This window comes from Zalophus californianus, chromosome 16 (genome assembly GCF_009762305.2).
Source record: "Zalophus californianus isolate mZalCal1 chromosome 16, mZalCal1.pri.v2, whole genome shotgun sequence".
Classification (NCBI taxonomy): domain Eukaryota; kingdom Metazoa; phylum Chordata; class Mammalia; order Carnivora; family Otariidae; genus Zalophus; species Zalophus californianus.
The window spans coordinates 14,800,507-14,812,873 of record NC_045610.1 but is presented as its reverse complement, the minus strand read 5'-3'; the positions used below and the strand labels follow the sequence as shown (position 1 = coordinate 14,812,873).

The 12,367-nt window shown below is 41.2% G+C and overlaps 1 protein-coding gene, 1 non-coding gene and 1 pseudogene across 8 annotated transcripts in view; 1 reads left to right on the top strand and 2 right to left on the bottom strand.

Annotated features, from left to right (window-relative positions):
* Positions 1-12,367, bottom strand: part of SMG6 (SMG6 nonsense mediated mRNA decay factor) — a 228,349-nt gene that overhangs the window by 175,757 nt on the left and 40,225 nt on the right. For all 7 annotated transcript variants that reach the window (XM_027624846.1, XM_027624852.1, XM_027624849.2 and 4 more), the window contains one exon: positions 4,861-4,922. In XM_027624846.1, coding sequence (XP_027480647.1) covers positions 4,861-4,922 — 62 coding nt within the window. The remainder of the gene's footprint in view (positions 1-4,860; positions 4,923-12,367) is intronic.
* Positions 2,721-2,793, bottom strand: TRNAK-CUU. Its single transcript has one exon. It is a non-coding gene; the product is annotated as a tRNA-Lys (tRNA).
* LOC113939200 lies at positions 10,472-10,849 on the top strand (annotated as a pseudogene).

Here is a 12,367-nt window from a genome sequence, read left to right as displayed (position 1 = left end):
AAATGCTGATTTGGGCCTCAAACCACCTGTAAGTAGTTTTATGTCTTTCTTTTTGCTCCACCTGATATTATAGGATAAAAATTATACTGAAATGGAAATATAATTTACAACTTATGTTTGAAGTTTTATAAAATTATAAAAAGCAGCAATAGCAGTAGCAGCAAAGGAGGAGGAGAGAGAGCATAAAAAGATGGTAATTTATTTAAAAAAAAGATGGTAATTTATAACAGCAAAAAATTGGAAACAGCCTAAAATGCCCAACAACAGCAGATTAAGACGGCACATCCATATAATTGAATTCTATTTTTTAATTTTTTATTTAAATTCAATTTAATTAACATACAGCATATTATTAGTTTCAAGGTAGAATTTAGTGATTCCTCAGTTAGATCAGAACATATAACACCCAGTACTTGAATTCTTTTTTTTAAAAGTTATATTAGAGGGGCGCCTGGGTGGCTCTGTCAGTTAAGCATCCACCTTCGGCCCAGGTCATGATCCCAGGGTCCTGGGATCGAGCCCCGCATTGGGCTCCCTGCTCCGCGGGAAGCCCGCTTCTCCCTCTCCCATTCCCCCTGCTTGTGTTCCCTCTCTCACTGTGTCTCTCTCTCTGTCAGATAAATAAATAAAATCTTTAAAAAAAAATGTTGTATTAGATTTTTAATCATGTGGGGAAAAGTTCAATATATATTAAATGAAAACACTTTTAAAATAGTTGAATGTCCCTTGTCATACATATTTGTAAAAAAATAAATGTGTGATATGTATAGATAAAAAAAATATACACCAAGTGTTAAGCGTGGAGAGTTATTTCTGGATAGTGAGAAGATGGGCAATTTTTTATTTCTTCTTTTGCTGGGTTTTCTTAATATTTTACAATGAGCACTGTATGCAGTAAATAGATTTTTCCCTACAATGAATACATCTGACTTTTGTATATAAAACATTTATAATTTTAAAAATAAATCAAGACATAAACATTGCATTTTTCACAATTCAAAGACCAAAATAAATATATCAGTCTTTGAATTCCAAGAGACCTTGAAGCTGTGCAAATAGCGTGACTAAGCAAGCAAGTAAAAACTAAAGCGGCAACTTTAACCAATGTAATAATGGGAAGCAAAATTATTCTATTTGTCACAAATCAAAAGTCTCCAGGCTGCCAGCTTCCCAACCTCTCTTAGTAGAGTCCAGGCGCAGGTCTTATCTGCCTCTCACCAGGAAAGCAAGTGTCTGTCAGGAGCCATATGGAATCCCTGACTGAATCCTCTTCCTGAGCCTGAGAAGATTCTGTCCCTATCCTTAAAAACTGCAGAAGATACAATCATTTTCAGGATAAGCATTTTGCAGACTTAAGTGACTGCTTTCCAAAGTGATCTCTAGAGATACCTTGTCTCATTTGAATGGCAGTTTCAAGAAACCAGTCTTTCAGACAACACTGGGACCTAAATTGGGAGTGACTCAGACAGTGACTAACGGGACAGCACCCAACCTCTCAGACGCTGAGGAACGCAGCTGGGCTAGATGACATTCTCTGCAGAAAAGAATCACGCTTCCTAACTTTTTTCAACTTCTTAATTTTTAAAAACTAAACAAGATAGGAGCAATCCAGTAGCAGAACAAAAACAAACAAAACTAAGCCATGTGACAGGATAGAGATGAGAGAAAAAAAAATCATGGTGCTACAGAACATAAGGACTGGAAAGGACCTTGGACATCATCTATTTAAACTGCTGATAAGGAAACTGAAGCCCAAAGAGGCTTTGACTTTTTCCCTCTCGAGGTCTTGTAATTAGTCAGTGGTGAAAACAAAACTTTTCCCTTGGGCACCTGATTCCACCTAATGCTCTGAACCTCTTTTTCCCTGGACACAGAGGAGGGAGACTCGTGTTGCACACAGTTGGCATTCAAGCGGATACAGATGCGATTCGGAACACCTAGCACAGAGAAGACACAGGCCCGGAGAGCAAAGCAACCCAGGGCTTTTCTCAAAAGGCAGGCGGGACAGTGGATGTGTCTTCAGCTGCTCCCCATTACAATCTCCTCACTCTTAATTCGTTTTCAACGCCTCCCACATTTCACATCTTCTTGGTAATTAGGCAACAGTCCATGTTGTTGTGTGTGGCTTGGGCTCACTCCTTTTCTAGTCTTACAGACTACTATGCTTCCCCCCGCCCCCCCCCCCCACAATAGAAGTTACTGCTGTTTCTGCCTTCCAGAATAAATATGGGACTCAACTCTTCTCCTTCCAGGAGAGCACAAGAATACTCATCAAGGGGCTGGAGTGCCTAGAATTTACATACATTTTCCTCATGTGAACACAACTGTAACTCATTTTTTATGAAGGTGAACGTAGACTGGCCTTATCTTTTTGCCAACAGAATATGTTATATGCAGGAATGGAAGAGATCCTGAAAAATAATCTGGACCACAGCAAACCACCTCTGACAAATGAGATAATCTATTCTTTTTTAAAGACTTCCAGAGAAGAAAATTCCCATCTTCCCTCTGTGAAATTTTCTTATACCTAACCCAAATCTCTTCAGCTGCAACATAAGCCTATTTTCTCTTGCTGTCATCCCAAAGAAATCAAAACTATCCGGTTATGACTCTTTTATAAACGTAAGGTACCCCACAGCTGTCTCTAAATAGACTTTTGTTTTTTACCTTAACGTTTTGCGTGTGTTTTTTTTTAAGATTTTATTTTTAAGCAATCTCTACACCCAACGTGGGGTTCGAACCCACAACCCTGAGATCAAGAGTCACATGCTCCACCAACTGAGCCAGCCAGGTGCCTCTTACTTTAATTTTATTAAGATTAATTTTTTCTCTCAGAAATAATTTTCTAGCTTTTCAATCATTATGGTTCTTTCCCAAAGTTCCTCCAAAATATATGTATCTAACTATAAGGATTTTTAAAGGGAACAAAAGTAAGATTCTACCTAATACTCAGACCTGACAAAAATATATCTTAAATATTCCTACATTCTAGACCAAGATTTAGAACTTCTTTAGCTCCCCAAATCTCTAACAGAACAGTGGTTTCCAGCCAGGAGCAAGTTTGCCCCCCAGGGAACATTTGGCATTGTCTGGTGACATCTGTAATTGTCATGACTGGTGAGGAGAGGCAGGGATACCACTGGTACATAGTGGGGAGAAGCCTGGGAAGCTGTTAAAATCCTACAACACACAGGACAGACTCCAACAACCAAGAATTATAAGGCTCAAAATATCAATGGTACAAAGGTTGAGAAATACTGACTCAGAACATCATGGTACACGAAAATTTAAAGAACAAACACAGGAAAAGGAAAAAAAGGAGAGAAATAGAGTGGAAAGGTAGTAAGGTAGTAAGAAAGATTTTTAAAATGAGAAAAAAGATAATAAAAAGGAGCCATATTTTAAGTGCAGCATAATTGTATTTCCTGCTGTGATGCGTTATTTTATGAAATGACCTTGATATCATCTTGTCCACCTTGTAGGTGCAGCTTGACACGACTGACTAGTGATTGGCCTGGATCTACTATAACCTACTAGAATACTAGATCCTTCTCTCTAGTCTTTGACAATCTGTCCATTTCTTGTAATGATTTATTCAGGCATACAGCAAGTATTTCCTGAGTACCTACTGTATGCTAGGCGCTGGGGATACAACAGCGTCGAGCAAAAACTCCTGCCAGGGTAGAGCCTACTGGGTGGGGTGGGGGGAGCTACTGACACACCTGATTTCCTTTTCCCAAGTGAATTACTTTACACTTAGTTCTCCCAATAGAGATGCATCTGTTGGCACTACTCCAAGTTTCCCTAGTGATTTCAAAATCAAGACTACCCTTGTGCTGGCCATCACTGTCACTCTTGCCCAGGTTGATGACAAATGAGTATGTAACAAGCACACTTTCTAGTTCACCATGTTTTTCACAGTGTTTCTTGAAGCAAGACAAAGCCTTTCTGCTTCTCCCACTAAGGAAACCTTCTAGAGCATTACAGATAAACTCAGAAGGCTATGGCAGAAAGTGAGGGAAACACTGACAACAATGGGGGATCCAAAAGATATACCTCAAAGGGTAGCTCATAATAAAACCTCCAACTCAGGAAATATGAAAACGCAGACGAAGACCCATCAGAGAGTGCTGCCACTTACTTGTCTCCTAGACTACAGAGGCACTCAGCACACCTCTAGTCTGGTGTGCAGGCATTCATCAGGCTTTAGGATCACTAGTTTTATACAGTGAGGAAAAATTCTGATCCATGAAAGGAATACTCAAAACATGATCTCTTTCCAGGGATTTAATGGATGAAGTAACAGGGTTTTGCACACACCATCTTCCCTGAGATTTACATGTAAGTCCATGGTGGATGGGGAAACCAAAGAAAAGTCTTAGCATTTATGGAGATCACAATATGGTGCATAAACCTGAGCAGAGAAGAAAGGGGTATGGTTCAGAAGGAAGAGAAAATGTTAGAGGAAAGATAATGTTACTCTTCTCTTTAAGGGAAAATTAGTGGACAGCATTCTCCCCAAGGAGGACCCCTGGCAGCTGTACCTAGGGATTGAGTATGACTTCCTTAAGAAGCTCACTAGGGGCTGAGCTGGAAGGCAGAGGAAAGAGAAATCAGAGGGATTAGAGGTGGGGGTTGGATGTTTAAAAGGGGGCTTTAGTAAAGATAGAGAAAGAAGAGACACAGATGCAGAATAATATTTCCCAAACTTCATGAGCACAGTGAGTGAAGAGAAGGTGGAGGCCTCTAAGAATTCACACCCTGTGCCCTCAGTTACAAACACAGTCTAGTTGCTAACAATATTAAATTCCAAAATGACTTGTAATGTAGGAAAATAAAATAAACATCCTGCACACTTACCCAATCCGGGTAAACAGCTTCCCATGGGCATGGAGAAAACTGAGGATGAACCTTTTGTTCAGCTGCATGGGAAAAAGAGAGAGGAGAAAACAATTAAACTTTCCCCAGTTTCCTGTTACTGAACAGAGTCCCTAGTGACACAATAACCTGGCCAGGGTCTAAGGGGTGGGCACTAGGGATGGGAACCAAATGAACATGCCCAAAGCCTCACACAGACCCAGGGCACATGCCCAACAGCTGTGGATCAGCTGAGCCACCATGACAGCAGGCTCAGTGAGTGGACAGCACCCTCTGCTGGCAGCCGTGCCTATGTGCAGGCAATGAAGGGATGACCGAAGCGCTCAGATCTAGGAGTCACTCTGGCCCACAATGATGGAAATGAAACAATGACAAAGACAGGGAAAATACTCTGATCTTGTAAGTTCCTAATCTTATTTATAAGCTATTTTTCTACCCATCCAAGAAAGCAGGACTCTTGTAACCACAGATAATCTAACTCAACACTAACTCATCCAACTGTACTTCTCCAGCTTTTAAAACAAAAATTCAAGTTCTAGATCTAGAGCTGAAAATTCAAGTGTCTACAGGGGCCAGGTACAAAATAGGCTACTGGGGACAGTAGTGCTCGACAGCTGTTCCACTCCGCTTCTGCTCTCTGTAGGCCCAGGATCATCATCTCTTTCCTTTTATCTTCTCCCCTTTTAAAGAAAAGCTGAAAGCTAGGTTTTTACGTGAAAACCTCTGGCTTTTAAATGTTGGCTACTAATGGAAAAAGTTTAAGACATTAGGCAAGCCAAAAACACATATTTGCCAGCCATATCTGGCCCACAAGCTACCAAATTTACAATCTTCAGTTTAAGGTTCCACAAAATCTACTTCTATCAAAACCAAGGGGAAAGATCCTCTGATCAAACCAAGGGTGGGGGGAAAAATTCAACTCAAAGAAAGTGCAGATAATCTAAAGACCAAACCTTGTTGTCATCTTCCCCGGTCTCCTAGAACCAAAATGCTCACGGCCCAGTAGCCAAACAGAAAGAAGGATCAATAATCTTGATCTCAGGAGAGTGCTCAGAGCAAGGAATAGTCCAGCACCCCTGGATACTTTGCCTAACAGAAAAAACTCTCCTGGTTTATCCTTTTGCAAAAGAGAACACCAATCAAATCATGGCAGTTCCATCTACTTCATATGGAAGCTCGGTGTGGGTAAAGGAGCGTACTCACACCTCACCATAACTTCAACAGCAAACTCTGCACACAAACTTTAGTTATTTTTGCTTAAACAGATTATACTTAATCAGCAACACTAGATCAAGCACTGATTTATATAGCTAAAAAGTTGAAGATACTTCATTGATGGTAACCTGTCTCTACAGTGAGGTGAGTCAGGGCCAGGGACACTGGGTTCCATGAAAAGAAGGGAAACTGCTGGAAAACAAAGGAACTGCTGTGAAATAAAACTGCCAGTGACCATACCACTGTTACTGGCAAAACCTGGGCTAGAATGCAAGTCTCCAGATCCACTAGTAGAGGAAGGTGGTGAAAAACATGGACTTTCCTATCCAACCTCTGCCATTTACCTGCTGTGGAATCTCAGGCAACTTATCTAACCTCTCTAAGTTTCTCTTTCTTTCTTTCTTTTTTTAAAGATTTTATTTATTTATTTGAGAGACAGAGAGAGAGCACATGAGAGGGGGGAGTGGCAGGCAGAGGGAGAAGCAGACTCCCTGCTGATGCAGGACTCAATCCCGGGACCCCAGGATCATGACCTGAGCCGAAGGCAGTCGCTTCACCAACTGAGCCACCCAAGCACCCCTAAGTTTTTTTTCTACACAATGGAGATAATAGTACCTATATGTTAGTGGATTGGTGTATGACATAAGGCAAGTAAAAACATGCTTGACATGTTGTAAACACTCAGCTGTTAGCTGAACATTCTTCCCCAATGAATGACAAAGCAAGTGGTAAAATGTTAACAACTGAAGAATTTGAGGGAAGGATATACAGAATTCCTTGGATTATTCTTACAACTTTTCTACAGATATAAAATTATTTCAAGATAAAAAGGTAAAAATGTAAAAGAAATAACAAAATAAAAATAAAAAGGTAAAATGTATGTACTCTCTCTCTAGTCCTATTTTAACTTAATTATCCCTTTTCCCACAGCTATCAATCATGACTAGTTAACCCACCCATAACCAGGAGGAATGCTGGTTATATTTATACATACAGGGTACTTTGGTAGGCAAAGAATGATATTAACTCACCTCATTCAAGCCAATTACCATTTCCCAAGCCCCAAGGCAACTCAGAAAATTTAAGCAACTTAAACCAGCAAATGGCAGAGTTACAACTTGAACCCAGGTCTTCTGGTTCCAAAGAAAAGTTTTTCTTCCTTTGTACTGCAAGTATCTCAGGAAGAGAACTGATTAGATTATTCATAACGGAAGGGATGATGAGGGAATAAGAGTAACTAAAAAGCACTTCAGTTTTACTTTTTAAGTTTCCCCATGAGGTAGGAAACTCATACTGTATGAGCTACAATACCTCCTGGATTAAAATTAAGAGCACCAAGAAGCTTTGTAGTACTGTGGTTCTATCGGGGCACCTGGGTGGCTGAGCTGGCTGGGCATCTGACTCTTGATTTCAGCTCAGGTCATGATCTCATGGTCGTGGGATTGAGTCCTGCATCGGGCTCTGCACTCAGCGTGGAGTCTGCTGGAGATTCTTTCTCTCTCTCTCCCTCTGTCCCCCCACACCCCATCACCCCACTCAAGCTCACTCTCTAAATACATAAATAAATAAAATCTTTAAAAAAAAATACTGTGGTTCTATCTATACTTCCCAAACACCCTTCGCTTAGGGTAGCAGATGAAGCCCATGTAACTACCTCAGTTCATACTTGCCATTGTCATATTTCAACTGTATTTAGCAGAAAATAGATTTCAATGCATTGTTTTTCAACCAGTGAGAGTGAAGGGAATCTTAGGGAACTTTTTCAAACTGTACACACATTATCCCTGACGTTGGTTAATGAGAACCACTGCTTTATTTTTAGTCTGAAAGTATCTGTCACCCTAAACACATCTTCTCTTTATCGTCACCAATAATACTTCAAGTCAGAAAAGAGCTAAAAATGAAGATGCATTCTAGAGAGAGGTAAGGCATGTTATACTGAGGAAATAGATTTGTTACACATTGATCAAATGGGCCTAAGCAACAGTGAATGTAACACTCCAGCACAATTTTTGGAAAACAACTGATACCAAGTCCACATAGGAAAGTCTTAGTCTGAGCTTCCTCCCTCTCCAACACATCACCCTGTACTGGCTTCCATTTTGGCAACTTTTTGATTCTTAACAATACACTCAGATGGTCTCACTCAGGTACAGAAAGAAATGTTACTCTTTGAATGTGAGACTATCTGTCTCCAGATCTTCCTCACATATTTCTATATGGTTCACCAAAAACTAAAAGTGCTTCTTGGGTATACCCTGACAGGCAACAACAGAATTATTAAAAGGCTCTTGTCTCTTCAGTTCAAGTCCAAAACCAATTCACTATGGACTCCTGAGCCTTTTATAAACCATCTAAAAGCAATGACCCAAAGAGACATTAATGGCAGTGGCCGGATGGGTAGGTCTCTGGACCCTCACAATAAAGTCTGTCCTGCCATTAACTACGGAATTATGAGTGAAATGGTTTGGGTTGTTCCTCAACTATAAAACAGAATTTCTACCCACTGACACCACCTACCTCAGAGCTGAAAGAAGAAAATGAAATACAAACTAAAGCATTTTGAGGAATAAATGTTTTATGCAAGCCCTGGTAACTGTCACTCAGAACTGCTCTAAATGCTTTGTGAACTATGGAGCAAGGAAGGAGAGAGAAGCTGTTCAGAGGCAGCAATACAACACAGGAGGTAAGAATTCTGAAATATGCCCAATTTCAATTCCTAAATAGTTGCTCCTCCGTCTGAATAGCTGTGTGGAAAACTGAATTTCTGAGAAGTGAATCATTTTAAAGATAGTAAGAGTAGTCGGTATTAAAAGAAATTCCAGTGTGCATTTTTACAGTATTGTGGAGAGCATAAATTATCATTCTCTTAATTTATCCATCTGGAGCACTTCTATAGATATGCCAAGTATTTAAAACCAAAAACCAAAAAAACTTTGTAATGTTTTAAATAGGGGCCTCTATCCTCTCAGATAGGAGCCAACATAGGTAGAAACCCAAATTTCAATGGTACCTGTTAGCAAATGTTCAGGACTTTCAGAGCATGCAATTAAAAAGCCCATTTACCGTCTCCCTAAAGCACTGAGCTCACAGGGTGCAGGAAAATGTGAGCACAGAGGTGATGCTGTGCTGTCCACTTTCATCCCTGTGCTGCTGCTACTATGCCAGGCATGATCAAGAACAAACCAACAAGACAGGGTCGCCACTGTCAAGGAACCTGTAGTCCAAGAACAAAAGACAAATAATATCCCAACTTGCCAACTCCCCATTTATGCTCCAAATCCTAAGACAAGGTCTATTGACTATGAAGGTGTCAAGAGGCACTCTGTTTCCCTTGTTACTATTCCTTACGAAGGAAAGTCTTTGGAGGAGGTAAGATCTAAGGAGATGATAAAGAAAGTGAAGAAGGGGGACCTAGCACACAAATGTGGAAACCTATCAGTAAGTTAGTAATGGAACAATCATCTGGTAAAGGTAAAAAGTATTCATGGTGGGAGCGCCCAGGTGGCTCAGTTGGTTAAATGTCTGCCTTTGGCTCGGGTCGTGATCTTGGGGTCCTGGGATCCAGCCCCACATCGGGCTCCCCGCTCAGCAGAGAGTCTACTTCTTCCTCTCCCTCTGCACCTCCCCACCCCTGCTTGTGTGTGAGTGTGCGCGTGCTGTCTCAAATTAAATAAATAAATAAATAAATAAATAAATAAAATTATTCATTAGACTTTCAGTATTCCTCCTTCCAGGATACACATAAAGAAAGAAAGACAGGCAAGCCAAGTAGCATGACTCAAATGCCTCACTGAAGACAGAGCAAATCAAAATCAATCCTTCCATTTCTTACTTGGACCAAACCAAGGCTGAGGTAGAGTAGGGACAGTGATTACTTCTCACCTTTAGTTTCTCCACCCCTGAACTGTTCTGGGCAAAATGACAGCTCAATTAGTTCTAATTAAGCACAAGTTCCATGCTGAGATGTCCTACTTAGACAGCTGGATCTGAGCCATGTGAACTCAAGTGTAAAATGTGCCTCTTAAAACCACCTCTTCCAAGAAATGCACCCCTTGAAACAACGGCTCTCATCCTCACACTGCAGCTTAGTGCTGCCTCAACAAAGTCTTAACGTTAAAGCAATTTACTTGCTATTACTTCATTATCTCTTTTTAAAGCCAGCAGACCGGAGGGAAATTAGGCTAAATGTCAAATCAGCAGTCAGTTCCAGAAAACCCAGCCAACAAGCAGAGGGACAGCAGAACTTAAGAGTACCCAGCTGGCTCTCAGGAGGGAAACTGGCACTAGGTCTAAGGAAAAGAAGGAACCCTGCTCTATCTCTTCAATGAGGTGGCAGAGTGGTTTGGTGGAAGTGGCCTTGCGGCAGATGGAAAAAATGCGGATCTTTGTGAAGACCCTAGTGGGAAAGACCATCACCTTCGAGGCCGAGCCCAGTGACACCATTGAAAATGTCAAAAATCCAAGCCAAAATCCAAGACAAGGAGGGCATCCCGCCTGACCAGCAGCATCTCATTTTTGCGGGCAAAGAGCTGGACAATGGACGCACTCTTTCAGACCACAATGTACAGAAAGAGTCCACCCTGCGCTTGGTGCTTTGCCTGCAAGGTGGCATCACCCAGCCTTCTCTCCATCAGCGGGCCCAGAAACAAGATGATCTGCTGAGTGTTCTGCTCACCTACACCCCCGCGCTGTCACCTGCTGCAAGAAGTGCAGTCACACCAACAACCTGTGCCCCAAGAAGAAAGTCAAATAAGGCCCCTCCTTTGCCTGTAGGGAGGTCTCCTGCCCGAGCCCCAAGGCCCCGGGGCCTCAATAAAGCTTCCCTTTCATTGAAAAAAAAAAAAAAAAAAGGAACAGAAGGAACCCTGAGTTTGTGACTATCCTGCATTTATTGCTTGTTTGTTTACTGGGCAAAGGGATGATATAGAATGATATGAACAGAGACCACTGATCTTAGAATTGAAGACCTGAGTTCAAATTCTGGTTGTGCCATTTATTTGCTATATAACTACTGGGTAGTCACATCAACTTTCTAAGGCTATTTCTTCAACTATAAAATGTGAAGGCTGAGTGAGATCAGTATTGGTAATTCCATAACCCCGAGTGTGTATGCATCACAAGAACAGCTTTTGTAAAAAAAAAAAAAAAAAAAAAAAATAGATTCCCCAGTCCTACACAATCAGAATCCTCAGGGACGGGGAAGGTGACTGCAAATCAGCACTTTTCAAAAGGTCTCCAGGTAATTCTAAAAGGCGGCCAGATTTAGGAACCACCGAGCTAGATCAGGGGTCAGCAAACTACAGCCCAAGAGTCAACAGGTAGGATGTCACTTGTTTCTATATGGCTCAGGAGCTAAGAATGTTTGTTTTTTTATATTGTTTTAATGGGTGAAAAAACTCAAAAGAGTATTTCGTGACACAGAAAAATTATATGAAATGTAAATTTCAGTATCCATAAGTAAAGTTCTGTTGAAACACAGCCACACTAGCTTGCTTACATCTTGTCTGTGGCTACCTCTACAAAGGCAAGGTGAGTAGCCTCAGTAGAGTGTGTGGCCCAAAAGCCTAAAATATTTACTATCTGGCCCTTTACAGAAAAAGTTTGCTGATCCCTGGGCTAGATTTGTAACATTAGGGTCTCAAAAAATTTTTCTACCTGCACAACACTTGAGGGTTACCACACACATCTACTGGAAACAGCAGTGATTCTCACGGGCTGACAGGTGAAGAACGGTAGTGAGGAGGAGGGCAATCACCAATCTACAGTGCTCCTTCCAATTCTAAAAAGCCCACAAATGTATGATTCTAACTAAATCTAACTTTTCTTGCCAGCTTTTGAGTAAGCACCATCCTATTCTATGATAGCACCAAACCAAACCAAACCAAACAAAAACCCACCAAATGCCAAAAGAGTGCTGTTCTTAAAGCTTTTGAACTCAAAAGCCCCGAAGGCTACAAAGAAATATAAATGGGACTGTCCAGGTTTCCACCTTCAATGCCACTATGGGGCTAAGTGACCAAGTGGAAACAGAACAAACCCAAAGCCAATAAAGTTTTTACGTAGGTTAGAGGGCCCGTGGACATGTCCCAAAACATCTGTAATCGAGGGAAAGTGCCAGATTAAGGTTTATGAATCCCTGTGCTGTGGTGTGACAATCTATAACAACCAGCTCAAAAGTGCCACCAGCCTGACATGTCAAGGTATACAGAGAAAGAGAGAAAGTTCAGCCAAAGGGCAGCACTGTTGCTCTGACTGGGCTACTTTTTGAATG